The 19,636-nt window shown below is 44.1% G+C and overlaps 1 protein-coding gene across 3 annotated transcripts in view; it reads right to left on the bottom strand.

The window, feature by feature from the left end:
• LOC147017174 (uncharacterized) overlaps nt 1-19,636 on the bottom strand; it is a 97,409-nt gene that overhangs the window by 74,536 nt on the left and 3,237 nt on the right. For all 3 annotated transcript variants that reach the window (XR_015049382.1, XR_015049383.1, XM_085846613.1), the window contains exons 3-7: nt 17,078-17,188; nt 15,169-15,279; nt 10,110-10,271; nt 8,736-8,825; nt 3,283-3,444 (exon numbers count right to left, since the gene is read on the bottom strand). Coding sequence is in view for 1 of the 3 variants with exons in the window: in XM_085846613.1 (XP_085702739.1) it covers nt 3,283-3,444; nt 8,736-8,825; nt 10,110-10,271; nt 15,169-15,279; nt 17,078-17,188 (636 nt within the window). In the remaining 2 variants the exon portion in view is untranslated. The remainder of the gene's footprint in view (nt 1-3,282; nt 3,445-8,735; nt 8,826-10,109; nt 10,272-15,168; nt 15,280-17,077; nt 17,189-19,636) is intronic.

Raw genomic sequence — 19,636 nt, 5'->3', positions numbered from 1 at the left:
CAACTCACCCCCGTCACATCAAATCTCTCTCTCGCTATCTGCTTTGCAATCCTGAATACCGCTCTCTTACCCTCCTCCGAATCCAAGCGTTCTCCAAACATTTTCCTATGGGCCTCCTGCGCCTTTGCAACCTCTTTCTTTGCAGCCTTCTTGGCTTCCTTATAACTTTCATGTGCTGCCTCTTCTTCCACCGTATCCTTTGCCTTTTGCCATTCCTTGAATTTCTTCCTCTTCTCTTCAATCGTCTTTCCAACTTCATCATCCCACCACCATGTTTCCGAGTGCCTCGGTGGTCCTTTTGTCCATCCACATACCTCACCAACGGCTCCCAATAGACTATCTTTCATTGACATCCAACCACTTTCAAGCTCAACCACATCATCTTCAACCATACTCAGCCTCTCTCTTAATGCTTCCTTCACTGTCGCCTCTTTCAACCTCCACACCTTCATCCTCGGTTGGTACTTCACCCGCCAAATTCTCCGCGCACCTTTCACCCTTAAATCGCAGACAACCAGGTGGTGCAGCGAAACAGTCTCCTCCCCTGGGATCACTTTTGTGTCCCGGAGGTTTCCCCTATCTCGCTGACGCACCATCAGGTAGTCAATGGTTGTCGTCAACCCACCTGACGTGTATGTAATAAGCTTATTATTCGCTTTCTGGAATTGAGTATTACAGAGCAACAAATCAGCTCCATCAGCAAACTCCAAGATCCTTTCACCTTCTCCATTTCTCACACCATATCCATAACCCCCATGGACTCCCTCAAAACCGTCTGGACTCCTTCCCACATGTCCATTCAAGTCTCCTCCAACCACAACAACTTCCTCATCTTTCACATTTTCCATCAACTTCTCCATCGCACACCAGAACATGTTCTTCTCTTCATCGCTTCGACCGACCTGCGGGGCATATCCCGAGATGACGTTCACCAAGAGATTTCCGATCACAATTCTCACCATCATCAACCTTTCACTCACTCTAGTCACACTCACTACACTGTCTACAAACTCCTCAGAAAACATTACACCAACACCATGTACGCCTTCCGGGCACCCTTGCCACATAAACTTGTACTTTTGCCCCTGCCTTCCCTTCACCATTCTCACACCACTTCCCTTCCACCGTGTCTCCTGCACACAACATATGTCCACTCTTCTTCTGACCAATGTTTCAACCACTTCTCCAGATCTTTGTGTCATTGTCCCTACATTCCATGTACCAAACCTCAGAAACCGATCTCCACGTGGGGCATCAGACGATTGGTCATCATAAATGGAAAAATTTCCTCCCTTGCTTCGATCGGGTTCCCCACCTTGAGTTTTAACGAGAGGGGGTGAGGACCCCCACGGGGTACTTCGGGCTGTACCCTGCCCATCAGTTGTACTCATCATGGTTTCCTTTTGAGGCGATGTTTTTATGGCCGGATGCCCTTCCTGACGCCAACCCTTTTAGTCGCCTTTTATGACACGCAGGGATACGGTGTACCTATTCTGACCGGGGTACACACCGGGTGGTGAGTGGGATGAAGATCAAATTAAATCTTCATTACATAAATGGCCAATTCACACAGTCAGGAGACAGAAAACCATGAACATGAAAAGCCACACCAAGTACGTGAACCAATGAGTGACAAACACAGTCACAGCTGGGTTCTTAATAACACTGGTCAACAATTTTTTACTTTCTGAATGTTGTCTAAATTTCTACAAGTGAATTCGGGTATTCTGGCACTGCTGAATCAGGAAATGGCATCCGTTTCTCTCCATCAGGTCAGGTTTTTGTGCTAAGTTGATTTGAAAAAATCAGATCTTGTGACAAAATCAATTACATTTTTGTGGCATTATCAGCTGATTTTTGTCAACACATATCATCCTAAACATGTTTTTAAGAAAAAAAAATGTTTTGCCAACAACATTTATTGATTACATGATAGAAACATCGATTACTGTCATCTGAATGGTGGGCATTGATAAAGGTAAGTACAAGTAAATTGCATGTTGCGTCACCACTGTTCAAACTTCAGGGCTTGAACTTCCGTTTCTTCGAACTCCTGGAATGTTCAGCGGCAGGGAGGTCTCTCTTCAGATTCCAACAGTAGTCAGCCATCATGACTGCGTCCCAGCGACCCTGATACCTGGTCTCCATCTCCTTCATGTCCTGATGGAATCTCTCCCCCTGCTCGTCACTCATTGAACCCAAGTTCTCAGGAAACCGGTTCATATGTGAAAATAGGTAGTGCATCTTGATGCTCATGTTGCAGCCCAGGTTTCTGAAAGCAGTCAGCATGTTGTTGACAAGTTCTGCGTAGTTTCTGGCCTTATTGTTGCCAAGAAAGTTCTTCACTACCAAAACAAATGTCTTCCACGCTTCCAGTTCCACTTCGTTCATTGAGTTTTTGAACTCTGGATCTCTGATGAGCTGACGGATCTGAGGACCATCAAAGATGCCAGCTTTCAACTTCTCCATGGTCAATCCTGGAAAAGCCTGGCACAAGTAAGTGAAGCAGTCACCATCTTTGTCCAGAGCCTTGGTGAACTGCTTGATTAAGCCGAGCTTGATGTGCAGCGGTGGGAAGAGTATTCTGTCTCTGTTCGTTATTATTCTTCAGAGTTCGTTATTTCAAGAAATACAACTTTTTTGTATCACATTATTACAAAATCTGCCCCATTAACTTTAGTTTTGATCCACGAACTTTATGCTTTGCCTCACCAATTTTTGGAAGATTTTGAGGTTTTATGACTTCAAACTGATCCCTTTTCGACATAATCACCCAGAACTATCGTACCTGAATACTTCTTGTCATTAAAATAATTATTTCCAATCAAAACAATTATTTGACATGACATTTTACCCCCACCAACTTCTTCTAAAATGCTCCACACATGCGTACATGTGAACAAAAATGTAAAAAACGACATGTGGCCATATCTCAAAAACTTGACCTGATTGAACAAAACTAATGTGAGTTTTGGATTCAGCGCATCAGATTCGTCCTAAATCAGCTTAAAAAATGCAGACAACAAATTTGTTGTTGACCAGTGTAATCATATGAACAAGCGAACACAGAATACAAGTAAAGAACAAACAGTTTAGTATGACAAATTAATTTTCCAATAAACTATCCAAGATAATTATTCTCTCCACAACTGCAATGTGCAAATCCCAATAAGGGGCCTCACAAAGCAGAAGAAGTTCATCCTATTGTACATGAAGATATCTCCAAGAGTGCAAAGAGAAAACAATTTTCTTCACTTTCAGAGCAAATAATAAAAGGAATACCTGTCTCCCTTTACTGCAGGTAATGTCACTTGAATCCAAGTTCACCTTCGAGCTGCCATTCTTTTCCAACAGCTTTTTGGAAACCAATTCATTTCTGGATGCTTCCACAACCTTTACAACCTCTGAATTTTTCTCCCTCACATCGCTTTTGGTGAGAGAATGCTGTTGGAACATTAACAGCATGATCAAACAGGTGTAGAAATCGAGGAAGCTGAATTAAAAAGTTATCATCGGGGATACCAATAATCATCACACTGCAAATACAGATGTGTGAGGGCGTGTCGAGAAATAATGCCTCCTATTCTTTTTTCCAAAAGAGGGAAACATATTTTAATGAAACAAACACTGATATGAACATTAATATTTATTTTAATACGGTGTAAATTTATTACTCAACATAATCACGACTGCGGTCTGCACGTTTCTCTCAACATTCAAATAGTTTAGTGAATGTGTCATGATAGAACCATGCATCCTGCTGACGAAAGCAGCGCTTCAAAGCGGCCTTGACATCATTGGCGAAAGAAAATGTTCTGCACGAAAGTTTTACTCCATTGACCCTCTCTTATTCAGTCATCCCAACTCTCACCTGCAGTCAGTCATACCAACTCTCACCTGCAGTCAGTCATCCCAACTCCCACCTGCAGTCAGTCATCTCAACTCTCATCTGCAGTCAGTCATCCCAACTCTCACCTGCAGTCAGTCATCCCAACTCTCACCTGCAGTCAGACATCCCAACTCTCACCTGCAGTCAGTCAGCCCAACTCTGCAGTCATCTCATCTACAGTCAGTCATCACAGATCATTGGGCAAGACATCAATTGTCTTTGTCTCACTGTTCCCCAAAGATGCTCTGTCAGATAGTGAACCTGCTGCCGTGTCATTTTTCTCACCCATGAACCAAGATTTCATTGCAACACTGGAACGGCACGAGGTAGAGCACATCCCTCCACCAGACTGAACAATTTACGTTTTGGATCCCACTGATGGGCTGGATCTGAACCAAAATCGAACAGCTTGATCTTGTCACCAAACCAACTCATCCACCTAATTTTGTCAAACTCATCCACAACTTTTTGAGATATCATATCAACATAAATCAAATTAGTATGGTGTTCGCACAGGCATGATGGGCTGAATGGACTCCACCTGTGTCTCATTTCCTTGTATTTCCTTGTGTACAGTATAATGTATAGCTTTGGGCCCCATCTCTCAATTTTCGAAATGCAGCCTACGTTGACCTTTTGACCTCAACAATAATTGGTGGTTGAATTCAGTGAGCTGAAATGAAAATCCCGTTCAAATTTCACGTCAATCAAATTTCACGATGAAATTTGACAATTTTAGATATTTGGCCGATGCTGACCTTTTGGCCAAAGTTAACCTTATGGCATATTTTGGCTGATGTTAACCTTATGGGACGGACCCAACAATCTCCAAAAGTTCCAGAACAATTGGCTGAGCAGTTTGGGCAGTCGGTGAGCGGACACAAACAAACAAACTGAACAGATCAACATACTTGGCAAAAACATCTTTTTTGCAAATTAACAAACAGACAGGGGTGAAAACAACCTCCATCGACCTCCGGTTGTGGAGGTAAACATAGTATTACTGAGTCCTGTTTCTGCACTGCAGCTCCCATAAATACAAGGTGTTAAAAATTTAAGTGAATCATGCCAAAAGAAGAGAGTTGATGGTGAGATTCATGCCATGATGGGTTGGAAGGTTTGTGCAAACAATCACATGATTAAGATCAAAACAAATGCAGGAATGAGAATTGCTGATTCCAGGTCTGTATGAAGACTGCAGATTTATCAGTCCCCATGCCTTTCTGGTGTACAAAGTGAAAAATAAAAACATGATCCCAAATCAAAACGACAATGAAGTCCATGGCACGCCATCGCAAATGCTAAATCACACTTCCCATCGAAAGAAGAGTTGAAAGATGGTGAAAAGTTCCACCAGGAATAACCCGACATCTAATTACCTCAACCACAGAAGGTGAAGGAGGTGATGTTTTCACCACTTTCTGTGTGTTTGTGTGCAGGATATCTCAAAAAGTTGTGGACGGATCCGAATGAAATTTTGTGGACAGGTTGGGTGCGTAACGACGACGAACTGATGAGATTTTGTTGAGATCTGGATCCGGCGACTAGAATTTTTCAAGTGATTCTTCACTATTGAGAGATCGGGTCAAAAACTATGTATAGCATGAAATTTCAAAAATCTATTGTGCCTGATATGTTCTACTGAATCAGGCATTACATGGTTGAGGTATGCGTGACACCGATTGCCCTTTTAGTTTTTTTTTCCTGTTTTGATCCCTATGATCTCAAGTCCTCACCCTCTGGAGCATGAACCAGGGGTCAAATAAAAAAAAAATTCGTTATATCTTCCATGCGTCTCCAAATGTTGATTGCATATACAAAATTTCATCTAAAAATGTGCCCGTAATTGCATTTTTTTGGTATTTGACCTTTTGCTCCACCCTAAGGGGGTGGAACCAACACACCAGTGGGTGGAGCCAAAATAACTGCTTTACACCTTCTTGCCATGTGGCAAGGGGTGATCATAATTACCAAGTTTGGAGTATTTCTGCACAACCGTTTAGGAACACATGGTATGACGGACGAACATACGGACATAAAGGTTCATTCATGTAAGACGCTGCCACCGGTTCAGCGCTGTGTCGCCGTCTGTGAATCCTTCATCTCCAAAGCTTCCAATTCTGAGCCTCCATTTCTAAGTATTGGATTGCTTTCTGATTAGGCCTTTCCTTAATCACATCCTTCCATCTTCTTTTTGGCCTTCCTCTTGGTCTCCTTCCTTCCAGTAACCATCTCTCTGGAGTTGGCTCTCCAATCTTCCTCCATTGTCCACACAGGAACAGACCACGTCAGACTGCTCTTCGGCAAGCTAACAACTTCCTCTGTCCAGCTTTTATCCTCACTTCCTTGTTGGTTACTCTCTACATCCAGTGAATCCCAAGCATTCATCTCAAGCATCCAGGATCAAAATCAATTAGTCTGCTTTTACCCTACTTCTTGCAAGTCAAACTTTCCGACCCATACAGCTCAACACAGAAATTGCAGCATTGTGTAACCTCATCTTGGTTTGCAGGCTCTTCAATTCTTCATCTCCACTTTGATTCCACCTTGTCACCACAATCCACTTCAAACCAAATTTCTGACTTTCATCACTGATCTTTCCAAGGTGAGTTGGAAGTTCTGTAATTGTCACAGCCTGCAACACCACATCTTCTGCATCTCCCAAGTCCCACAGATTCTGATTTTCATCTGGATTCCTTTCCATACTTCACTTTCTCAATCAACTGCAGGGATACCTCACTTTACATCGAGGATGCGTTCTTGAAATATGTGACTTAAATTGAATCAATTTTTTCCATAAGAAATACATCAATGGAATAAGGCTGGGTGGGGGATGTCGTAAATGTCGTCTGTGATATTACTTTTGTGCCATAAACAGAGACAATATAAACACTCATTCCAACACATATTTTAACAGTAAAAAGTTCAAATAATTTTATTATAGTGAATCCCATAAACTATGCACACTCCTTTTAACACTATGTCACTAATCTCTCCACGTACCCACGAAAGGTCAGCAATCTCGAATCCACTATGTTCCATCCCATCGCTAACACTCCCATATAATACTAATCTAATCTCCAATTTCATTTAACTAATGCAATCCTTCCCCCATAAGGCTATTGCTACTGTACTCCCATTAAGGCACAAATTTACGAGTGCCCCATGTGGGTTCCAAACCTTTTCTTTCTTTCCTCTTCCCGACTGGGATTCCCCCACGATACGGAGAATCCAGCCGTGTTACTCATGCTTATTGCTCCTCCCGCTTTCTGTACACGGTCGCCCCATGTAGTCTTTCTCATACCACGAACACACACAAGCATTCTCGCGTCATTCCTCACACCACTTACACACACGAGCAGTCTTGAGGCCTTTCTCACAACAATTACGCACACGAGCAGTCTTGAGGCCTTTCCACACTGACTCTTTCACTGCTTAAGCCCTGCAGTACACCGTTGCTCCCCCCCTCACCCCCTGCTCATCGCACACTTGATCCCCTGGGACCGGCATCAAAACAAAACCCATTTACAATTTAAAATTTTCCAATCGTCCGCAGACAGGTGGTTTGCACTCACCAGAACCAAAAGTAGTTAACTTTTTCAATAGTCTGCACTCGGATGGTTCCCTGGCATGGATCGTTTTCAACCTCTGTCACGCCGGGCCACACGCGCCGAGCCTCACTGTGCGGGCGTGGATTCCAAATTCATGAATTGAATTGCCATTTGTAGTTTGTGGTGGAAATTGAAATTTCCATGTTTTAGGTGGACAATAATAAAGACTATGAACATCAGCCATGGTGGCACAGTGTCCAACTGCAGTGCTGCATAATCAGTCTAAATTTACATTCCATACCACACAGGACTACAGGTACATGCCAACATGTCTTGAAACGGCAAAGCATGTGTGGCTGTGTGTGTGTCTGCAAGCTTCATGACGTCAATGATCTCAACGTCTCGGCGTGAGACTGGGCAGCAGAGGAAAATTGGCGACGGAAAAAGCCAATGCACGTGACTTGTACGACCTAACTTCGATATCAGGAGACGTAATCCAAAGCCTGGTTACCGATTGATTAACAACGCAACTTCAAATCAATTTAACATGCAGGCAACATACATCCCTGAAAATGAAATTCATCGTCTAAAGGTTCAAGAGAGGGAAACTCTTCCAGTGTCTGACTGTGGAGAAAGAGCTTGATGGAATGATTGGGATAGGAAGATGTGCAGAAATATAGAAATGGAAAGGACAAGTGGACGATGGAAATAGAGTGCGAGATTTTCCTTCTGATTTCTTGATCTTTTGCCGACAGATTGGTCACCTTCCTGTTTTGTTTTGTGCTGCCTCTTCTCCGGTCCAGCTCCTTAAACTTTCACCCTTCCATTTGGACAGAATGCAGGTTATAAATAGAATAGCACTCAGGAGAGCACACACCTCCGACAGGTTGAAGTTTACGTTTTGTATCCCACTGAGATGCCGGATCTGCTTTCGGACATCAAAATCAAATCGGCTTGTTTTTGTCACCTCCCCAACTCATCCACCAAAGTTTTGTCACAACTCGTCCACAGTTTTTTTGAGATTTCGTGATGTCTATCGTTTTTGGCCCCGTATCTCAGTGGTGAAGAATCACTTTAAAAAGTCTTGTATCCAAATCCAGATCCATATCTTCACTAAAATTGAATTAATTTGTCCTTATCACACACCAAGCTGTACACCAAGTTTTGTTCAAATCCTCCATATCTTTATGAGATATCCTGCTCACACACAACCAAACAAACAGAAAGACCGGGAGAGAAAACACAACTTCCATCCACCTTCAGTGGCAGAGGTTAAAATAGGAGTTTTAACTCACCTGAGTTCCTCCACATTTTCGTGCATTGAACACCTTCACTCTCTTCAAGTAATCGTTATACTTGTTATATTCAGCTAATGAACAAGTGACCTGAAATGAAAGAGGTTTCAAAACTGTCAGGGAATGTGCACATTTACTCTAAATTCATATTGCAACACTTACGCTGAATATTGTTGCATTCCCCGTGAAACTATTATAGGAGAGTGATGTTACGAATCAGCTCAGCAAGGTTCACACATTTACCTTCATGGTACGACCACCCAGTGTCAACAGTGACCCATGAGCATTTGGGGCTCCACCAACCATTGTGGAAAAGCCGTCTGGCTGGCTGGAACCAAAAATGTCCATCATTGACTGGAAACCATGACATAAAGTCACTAAAAGGGTAAAGACTCCTCCTAGAAGGCTGAGACTTAAGTCGATGCAACCACACCGAGCAGCCAGTATGTGTGCCAAAACGAATAAAGACTGCACCTTCACAAGTGAAGAAGATTCCAAATCACCAGGAGACAGAGCTTGAAACTGAAAAATAAAGCTGAAGAAGTGCTGTCTGCCCCAAAACCAAACAAGAAATGAGCTCCAGACTAATACAATGAGGAAAACTGGAGCATACAGGAGGGGGAGACCACCATCGAATGGAAAGCGTATTCTGCGCATGAAGTACGGAAGATTGATTAAAAGGGAAAACGTTTCATGGACTAACTGAAGAAGTCCTATCAAAGTTTTACAAATGGATTCTTTGGGACTAATCCTAAATTTAACCCTGTGGAAGCTTGAACACAATGTATGGGAGGCACACATGTTGGGTGCAGACACTTCCCCCAGTGCGCAGGCTTCAATACCTCACACTGTCACGTTTATGAACCCCACACCAAATCAGCTTCACCAATGTCAGGCAAAAGGCGGACAAGCCGGGGGAATAGAGCCTGTGAATGACCAATGAGGTATTCCAACCACAAACTGGTAGTGAGCGGTGTTCTGTTGATCCATCCTTCAGCATGATCTAAATAACGTTGGCAACTTATTAAGATTATCTTTATTTTATTCCTCTCCCAGTCAATCCGATGAAACACTAACGCAACTTGGCAAAATGCTGTGAAACAAACACGAATGTCACTCTTAGAAATAACAATTTATCGAGACAAGTCTACATCATAGAACGCATCTTCGGGATGCCGAATAGAAATGCACAAAAATTAAACATACTATAAATCAAATGTAAACACACAATAAGAACAACACAGGATAAGCATAGCATCTAAAGCTGATAAACATTACACATCCAAAAATCTGGAAATAAACATTACACATCCAAAACTGCAATTCACATGAAGTCATAGCACATTCATGTTGGTGCAGGGAATATCATCCCACCTTGTTATCGCTTGTTAGGTCGCCTTCCTTTTTCAAAAATTTCATCTGTTGCGGATTCTGAACATATTCCTTAAGAAATTTATCATGCAGCTTGTTATATACTGGCTTAAACAAGAACATGTTCGGATCCTCAAGGTTGAATCCTTTTGAAGGCTTGTGGAGCTGTAAAGTATGGAAGAAGAACAGTTAACATTATTGAAATTTTGTGGACAGGTTCAGTGTTCACTCCTTTTCCTTCCAGTGAATTATTTGCTCACTCATGTAATGCATCAGTGAAATTTTGTCACCCATTTCCTTTCTCCTCTGTATTTTTATCTCTTTAATCAGTCTCAACTTCTGTACAAATATTTAAAGATGTTTCGAGGCACACGCACATGCGCGCGCACACACACACACACACACACACACACACACACACACACACACACACACACACACACACACACACACACACACACACACACACACACGCACACACACACACACACCAAACCATTCTTTTATGCGGGGGTTACATTTCTTGGAACCCCTGTGAAAAATAAGACCAAGCTCCGGTCAGGTAAGGTCAGCTCTGGGAGCATGGGCCAGAGCAGCGCTTCGCTCCATCCACTTTCCACTGGCACTGCAGGGCCTCAGTCTGGCCATCCCCCAGGCAGATTCCTGGCCCATCCCCATCTCCTTGAGATGACGATCAACCTGCTGTAACCACGAGGCACATGGTCGGCCCACTGGCCACATCCACTCACGAGGCTCCCTCGCTGAGAGAATCTGGTGAGCAGGATCAGCATCAGGAAAATGAGCCACATGTCCATGCAGCCACAACTGACATTCACAGATTATGCAAGTAACAAATCTCATTTGAGTCTCTCTCAGCAACCGCTCATTGGATGAAAAGTCTGACCAGCGAAAGCCAAGGATTCTCCGAAGAGATCTGGTATCAAAGGAATTCAGTTTCCGTCTCAGATCCCTGGTCAGAGTCCAAGTCTCACATCCATAGAGCAGGATTGGAAGCACCAAAGACCTGAAGACTCAGACTTTTGTCCTCCTGCACAGGTACCGGCAGCACCACACCCCATGATCCAGTGAATCCATGACTCCCCAGGCCCGACCCAGATGTCTTTTGACTTCTGGCTCACAGCCAGCAGCGACATGAATATCACTGCCAAGATAAGTGAATCTCTCCATAACCTCAACATCCTCATCACAAACAGGTACAGACAAGACAACAGCATCCAATTTAACACTGAAAGCATGGATCTAAGTTTTGACAAAGGAAACCTATGATCCCATCAGCTCCGACTCTTCGTTGAGCACTTCAAGGAAGGACCCCAAAAGGATAGCCAGAGTCTCCGCAAAGATGACTGCATCATCTGTGAAATCAAGGTCAGATATTAGATATTCCCAAACGATGGACCGCAGATTGATCTCCACGGCATTCTCCCCAGAATCCAGTCCATACAAGTGCTGAAAGGTGCGGGGGCCAGTACACACCCCTGGCGAACACCAGTAACAACTGGAAATAAGTCAGAGATGGAATCACCACATCTCACAGCACTCAGCACCAGAATACAGTTCAGACATCTGATTGATCAGTTTTATTAGCACCCCACGAAGACCAAGAATCCTCCAGAGGGCATCCCAATTCACTGAATTGAACGCTTTGCAGAGATAAACAAAGGCTGCAAGCAACCCCTGCCAAAACTCTCGTTTGCGTTCAGTGAGGGCCCGAACGGCAAGGACACGATGAATCGTTGACCTCTTTGGTGTAAAGCATGACTGTTCTCGGCACTGGTGCTCAAGCAGATGGTGGCAAACCCTATCAAGTGTTAGCCCAGCAAGATCTTGCCTGGTAATGAGAGAAGCATCACCTCTTGGCAGTTGTTGCAGTCCTGGTGATCACCCTTCCCTTTCGGGAGAGGGACAACAAGGCCCCTCTTCCAGTCAGTTAGGATGATGCCTGTGTTTCAGGCAGAGGACAGAACTGCATGCAACGACATGAGTACAGCATTTCCACCAGCCTTGAGAAGTTCAGCAGGAATGCCACAGATCCCCGGAGCTTTACCCCATTTCAACCGGTTCACTGCAGCCTGTGGTTCCACAAACGAAGGTGGATCCCAGTTGATTGTAAGGTCAACAGTAGGGATAGCAACACCCCAAACGTCCAACTCAACAGCTGGTGGATCAACTTGGTACAGCCACTCAAAGTAACCGGCCAAGCGGGCCTTCACGGCAGACTCCTCTGTCAACAGCCCACCACCCTCCACTCCAACTACAGTTCACTGAGGGACGGGCTTGGAGGAACGCAATGCGCAAATTTTCCTGCAAACAGGACGAGAATCATCTGACCACAGGTGATGCTCCACCCCTTCACAGATTCCTCGCACATCAGCCTCCTTGTCCACCCTAAGCACACGTACAGTTTTATGCCACAACCCCCTGAAAAGCTCAGCTCTGCAATCAAGCCTGACCTTGCAACTCCGGTCAATGGTATCCAGTGTCCGTTGAGAGAGAAAATTCTTCTTCGCCCAATGGTGAGTTCAAAAACATCCATCGGCAACATCAAGGACGGTGGTCTTGAAGGCACTCCACAACTCTTCAGGATCCCACAAAGCACCCAAACCCCCAAATCCCCACTTAGCCTGTTCGCAAACTCCTCAGCAGCTACCCTCATCCTTGAGCTCTCAACATCCGGCCTTGGTTGGGATTGTACCATTCTCCAACATTTAAGCTGCAACTTCAGATTTGCCACCAAATGCCTGTGGTCAGTGTTGAGGAACAGAGCACTCCAGTCGACCCTGCCGTTCTGGATCATCCTCCAGCGACCATCAACGAGCACATGGTCAATCTCTTTTGCCACACCACCAGCGTTAGAAGTCCAGCGATGAACCTGTGGGCACTGAAACCATGAACCAGCCACCCACAGTCCATGACTTCTTGCAAAGTCATGGAACTTAGTGCTATTCTGGTTCACAGTTCCAGACCCATAGGGATGAACAAGTGTCTCATAACCATCCGTATCAAGTCTAGTCGATGCATTTAAATCCCCCCAGGGGTATAAGAGCATCTCGCCTGGGACACTGATCAACCATAGACTCGAGCGCGGCATGGAATGTGTCCTTCACGGTGAGATCAGTCACCTCAGTCGGAGCTTATACAGAAACCAGGGAAATCACACCCAAGGAGTGACGAATCCTTCGTCTTATAATACGCTCGTTCACCACTGTTACCTCAATTATCACTGGAGTCAGCTTCTTGGACACAGCTACAGCAACTCCAAGGACATGGTCACCACCAGAGTGACCAGGAAAGAGTAGGTGGAACCACACACCATGATCTCGAAGCAATCCGTTCTCCGAACCTCAGAGAGTGCTGCAATACCGATGTCCGAACACTTGAGCTCAGATGATAACAGAGGCAGGTGATCATCCTCTCTGAGGGATCGCACATTCCAGGCTTCCAACCAAAAGGATTGCCACAGGTTAACCCAAGGAGACCACTGTCTGGTGAACGACACTTCAGCACTACGCCAACATACACTACCGCAATCTGACCAGGGAAGGTTACCCCATGGTTTTCCTCCTTTCATCAAAGAGTGGTGGTCCCGAAAGCTTTGCCCCAATCCCGTCATCCAGTGAGCTGTCCTGCGGACGGCAGCCACACACGAGGTACTCCGACGGAATGGTTTTTCAGATTTATTTTTGCTTTTGGTACTTTTTGCGGAATGAAGGGTTTTACGGTGGCCGGAATGCAAATCCTGCCACCAACCTCCTCATAAAAAAGTAACCAAACTGCAGGAGGATGTTCGCAGACACAGTTGGCAGTAGATATGAATGGCCAGCATATATATATATATATATATATATATATATATATATATATATATATATATATATATATATATATATATATATGTATACATATACGAGGTGTGTTCAAAAAGTATCCAACCTTAATTTTTCGTCCGTAAACAAATGAAGCTCGGGAGGCGTGGTTTGGTGCACGTATGTAGGCGATCCTAATCCGTATGCGTGAATATTTTCCTGCCTGCAGAAGCTGTCAGTCGCCGACAGACCGCCGATGAGTGAGGAAGCGTCAGTGAGCGCCGTCGGATTTTCGTTTTTGACAAAATGACGGATCACTGTGGTCTCATCGCCAGTGATCACTGTGTTGAAGAAGTTGGGATCGCTGTTCACAGTCTCCAGCATGTCCTGTGCGATCTCCAAACGGAGTTGCTTCTGCTCGATCGTTAGCAGCTTTGGCACTAACTTCGCTGAGATTCTCCTTGAGCCCAAATCCTCAGTCACAATGGAATGAACGGATCCATTGCTGACGCCCGCCTCGTCTGCAAGTTCTCTGATCGTGATTCGATGATCGTGCATCAACAGGGTCCTCACTTGGTCAATGACGATCTTATTTCGGGATGTTGAGGGCCTACCAGAACGTGATTCGCTTTCCACTGATGTGCGACCATCTTTGAAGCGGTTGTACCACTCTTTTATCTGTGTGGTGCCCATTGCTTCGTTCCCGAAGGCCTGTTGAATCTTGCGGATCGTTTCCACTTGGGAATCGCCAAGCTTTACACAAAATTTGATGCAGTAGCGTTGTTCAAGTTTTTCCGTCATTTTGTCAAAAACGAAAATCCGACGGCGCTCACTTACACTTCCTCACTCATCGGCGGTCTGTCGGCGACTGACAGCTTCTGCAGGCGGGAAAATATTCACGCATATAGATTAGGATCGCCTACATACGTGCACCAAACCACGACTACCTAGCTTCATTTGTTTACACACGAAAAATTAAGGTTGAATACTTTTTGAACACACCTCGTGTATATATACATATATATATATACATATATATATATATATATATATATATATATATATATATATATATATATATATAAATATATATATATATATATATATATATATATATATATATATGATACATCAAGAGATAGAGGGAGATGAAAGAGATAGAGAGTGATAGAGAAAGAAAGAGGGATAGAATAAATAAATAAATAAATAAACAAATAAATAAATAAAAAGGAGTTTACCGTTTGTGACAATCCAGCACGACAAAACGTTGCCTCCGATGTTGGCTTCACCGCCAGCTTCACACCGATCGGCTCATTGACCAATCGGGGTAAAAACTGCATTGGTCGTTTCTGCACGGCACAAAGGGGATTTAACACTCGGTCAATGGTTCAGAGATTGAACTCCACCAGCAAAACACAAAAATCCATTTTGCATGAGTGGGAAAACATAAGATGAACATCAACATCAAGCAGTTCATCAGGTACTTTTTCCAATGAGCTATTCATTTCATACTGTATGAAAGATTGGATATTAAATTGCCAAAATGGATGAGAGCAATGAAGTACAATGTGAGGAAAATATTGTGATTACAAGTGTGGTGGAAAAGAACTCAATTTCAACACTGGTTCAGCACGCAAAAGAGAATCTTTAATACAATACATACGTGCGCATACGGGAGAAAATACAACAATGAAATTGTCAAAAAATGAAATTCTAGCCACAACATATCTTTGCGAATCCGGATTTTCTGACCTTGCGACCATTAAAACGAAGTCCAGAAACCGTCTTGACGTTGGGAACGATATTCGCCTTGCTGTGTCCAAGACGGAGCCGGACATAAGAGGCCTCGTCAGACAAGCCCAACAGCAAGTGTCTCATTGATTGTGTTGCTAAAAAAATGTTTACTTTGATTTATCTTTTAAGACTGAGTAAATAAATTTCATAAAACGAAATCTGCATCTTCTATTGAAGGGCAGGGGACCAGGAATGTTAAGCGTCTCGGTCGGGGGGCCATGGGCCATCAAAGGTTGAGAAACGCTGGGTTAGGAGGAGGTAGATTTAAGTCGGTGGGGTGAATTGACACTGAAGTTGGAAAAAAATGACGATTGATGGAACATGAACATGCATTACAAACTGGGAGTTTAACAATGTTGAAGTCAGAGATGCAATGAAAGTTAAATAAGAGAATGGACAAAAGTGACGTAACAATCACTTCAAAAATTAAATAATTATCGTATCCAGATCTGGATTCGGATCTTCACCGAAATAGAATCAAGTTGTCCTTGTCACACACCCAACCTGCCCATCAAATTTCATTCGAATCCGTCCCAACTTTTTGAGACATCCTGTTCACAGACAAACAGGGGTGAAAACGTAACCTCTGTCGACCATCAGTGGCAGAGTTAAGGAGATAAATTAAAAGCAAACAAAAGAATAGAGGGGGAGCACTCGGTAGAGTGCAAAACCTCCGCCACCAATACTGCTAGGTCACTCAAGTGAATCTGATATCCTATTCATTCAATTTGACGTCAACAGTGCTCACAGAGTTATAGTTTGCAACTTTCCCTTTTACTTTTAACTTTTTCACACTCAATTCATTCGTCATAACTAGATTCCTTGAGACAGAAATTGGGTATATCCACCTGAAGTTCCAAAATCAGCCGCAATTATAATTTTGGTATGTTTTTTTTTGTTGGAAATCACTTATAATATGTAGAAATGCAAAAAAACCCCAAATTTTGTTGAAAAAAATTTGCAACATTTTTTTTTCTCCAACAATTTTTTTTGGGGGGGGGTTGGAAATCACTGAAAACATGTAGAAATGCAAAAAAAAATTCAAATATTTTTTTAAATTGGCCGCCATAGCAGCCATATTGGATTTTGGACCAAGTCCAAAATCTGATGGCATGATCCTTGGACCAGACCTAACCCCCCCCCACCAAGTTTCATCAAAATCCGTCGAGGAGTTTTTCGTAATACTGTTCCAAAAATAACAAACAAACAAACAGAAAGGGGTGAAAACAGTGACCTCCAATTTTCGATGGCAGAGGTTAATATAAGAGGAAAATGAAAAACAGAAGCACCAAGTCATTTCCTTATCCCATGAGCCTTGACGTGTGTGAAGGAGAAAAATAGAACGAAAATTACCTTTTGAGTGAGGTGAGCAGGAGAATATATATCCCGTAAGTTCGGCTTCACATGACCTTTCGCAACCATCGGCTGATTGTCAATGGTAGGAAGGAAATGCTTTGGACGTTTCTGCACAGCAAGAGGAACATAACAAATCGGTGAGTGGCATGAAGATCAAATTAAATCTTCATTACATAAATGGCCAATTCACACAGGAAGGAAACAGAAAACAACCATGAACATGAAAAGCAACACCAAGCACGTGAGTGAACCAATGAGTGACAGACACACTGTCACAGCTGGGATTTTAAGTTCTCCGATTATTCTTCTCGTGGAAAGTCATTGCTGTCATTGTATTGCCCAGGTCAGTGAACCACTTCATTGTGGGTGAAAAAGGATGCCGGTTCAGAACATGGTTGGGGGGTCAACTTTGGGAAGGGGGAGTGAGGGGAACATTGGAGGCAGAAAAGTGAGAGGGGAGAGTTGAGGCAGAAGGGTGAGGGGGAAGTTTTTGTGAAAGGCAAGAGAGAAGCTTGGAAGGGGAAGAGTGTGTCGGTTTCTTTGAGAAGGAGAGGAACTGATGAGAGCAGGCATGGCCAAGTTGCAGGAGGTTGTTGGGAGAGGTGAGGAGAAGGTAAGGATGAGACTTGGGAGAGGTCTGGTGAAGAAGGGAGCGGACAGGGAGAGGTACAAGATTTGAGGGGTTGGGAAGAGGGGGAGGTGTGCTGACAAGAAGGAAGGAGCATGTTTGTGGTGATGAGTGTACTGATTGAGAGAGTGAGATATCTGTGAGGTTAGAATGGAGCCCACACATGTAAGAACACCACACACTTTGGGACAATAGAGGAGGAGATGATACCGAAATAGAAGACAGTGAAGAGATGCCAAGAGCAGAGGTAGGATGAGGGCAAAACGGGAAGTATAAGGAGTGGGGATAACACGTGAGGGGTTAGGACAGCGTTTCTCAACTGGGGGCACGTGGCCCCCTAAGGGGGCCATCGGCCTTTGACCGGGGGGCCATGGGCGGACGCCAAAAAACTGCGATTCAGAATGCAGAAGCTTGTAATGTACAATTAAGGTGACGACTCTCCGGTCATAGTATGAAAGTAAAAAGGGTAGATGAGTTTAACCACGATTTTAAAAGAGAAGGCGGAGCCCACAGAGCATTCATAGTAAACCAATGTTTACAAAAACGTAAGAATTGTTTTTTTCAATTTTTTTCTCAGATGTCGAAGGTTCGAAAATGGAATGACAGCTATGTCAAGTTTGGATTCACGAATGTCAGTCGAGATGGCGTGGACTGCACGCAATGTCTGCACTGCTCAGTCGTGATGTCAAATTCATCACTAAGTCCTTCCAAACTTTCAAACCATCGCGACAAGATGCATCCCGGAAGGAAGCAAGATAATATCGACGCTCTGTCTGCGAAACGATCACGATATGACCGTGAAGCGACACTTCCCAAATTTGGATTCTGGCCAGAAGAAAAACCTGCTCTTCAATCTAGCTACGAAGTGGCATACCGAATTGCGCAGTGCAAGAAGCCGCACACTATTGCTGAGGACCTTATTAAGCCATGTACAGAGAAAATGGTGAAATTGATGATCGGACCAGAGGCGAAAGAGAAGATCCAGCAAGTTTCCCTCTCTAATGACATGATCCGACGACGGATTGACGACATGGCTGCTGATGTGTGCCGTCAAGTTTGCTCCGAAATCAAACAAAGCACGCTCCAGGCTAGCCTTCAATTAGACGAGTCTACCGACACCGCCCTGGAGAGCCAGTTGATCGCCTTCGCTCGCTACGAGAGAAAGGGAAAGATGAAGGAAGAGTTCTTGTTCTGCAGTATCCTACCAACCACAACCACAGCGGCAGATATCAAAGCTATTGTGGATTCTTTTTTTGAAGCTAGTGGACTCGGTTGGCAGAATTTCAAGCACATTTGTACTGATGGTGCCCCAGCGATGGTCGGCGTCAGAGGAGGGTTTGTCACGCTTGTGAAGAACGAATGGCCCCATGTGACGTCCTCCCACTGTTCGCTACACCGATACGCTCTTGCGTCAAAGACTCTTCCGCCTCATTTGCTGGAAGTCATGGACATCATGGTCAAAGTGATCAACTTCATTCGTGCGAAGGCCAAAAATCATCGGCTCTTCCAACTCCTGGCCAACGAAATGGTAGCGGAACATGTTGGACTTCTGTTCCACACCAAAGTCCGTTGGCTATCGAGGGGGAAATGCCTCTCTCGGCTGTATGAACTCTGGGTTGAGGTGGAAATCTTCCTGCGAGACAACTAAAACAAAATCCATGTCCACTTCAACAATGAAGAGTTCGTCATGATGCTCGCCTACCTGGCCGATATATTCGGCCGACAACGAAATGAACCAGTCCTTGCAAGGCCGTGATGTGACAGTCAGTGACATTCAAGACAAGCTTGCCGGACTGTCTGCTAGAATGGAAGTCTGGCAGGCACGAATCAAGGCCGGGTCCACTGCCTCGTTTCCTTTTTTGATCGAGCACCTGCAGACGCAGAGGATTGAGCTTCCCGTCGGCATCAAAGATTGCATCACTAGACAT

This window comes from Eptatretus burgeri, chromosome 11 (genome assembly GCF_056783735.1).
Source record: "Eptatretus burgeri isolate ZD-2024b chromosome 11, Ebu_testis_v1, whole genome shotgun sequence".
NCBI lineage: Eukaryota > Metazoa > Chordata > Myxini > Myxiniformes > Myxinidae > Eptatretus > Eptatretus burgeri.
Note: the sequence above shows the minus strand (reverse complement) of the source record. Positions and strands in the feature narration are given on the sequence as shown.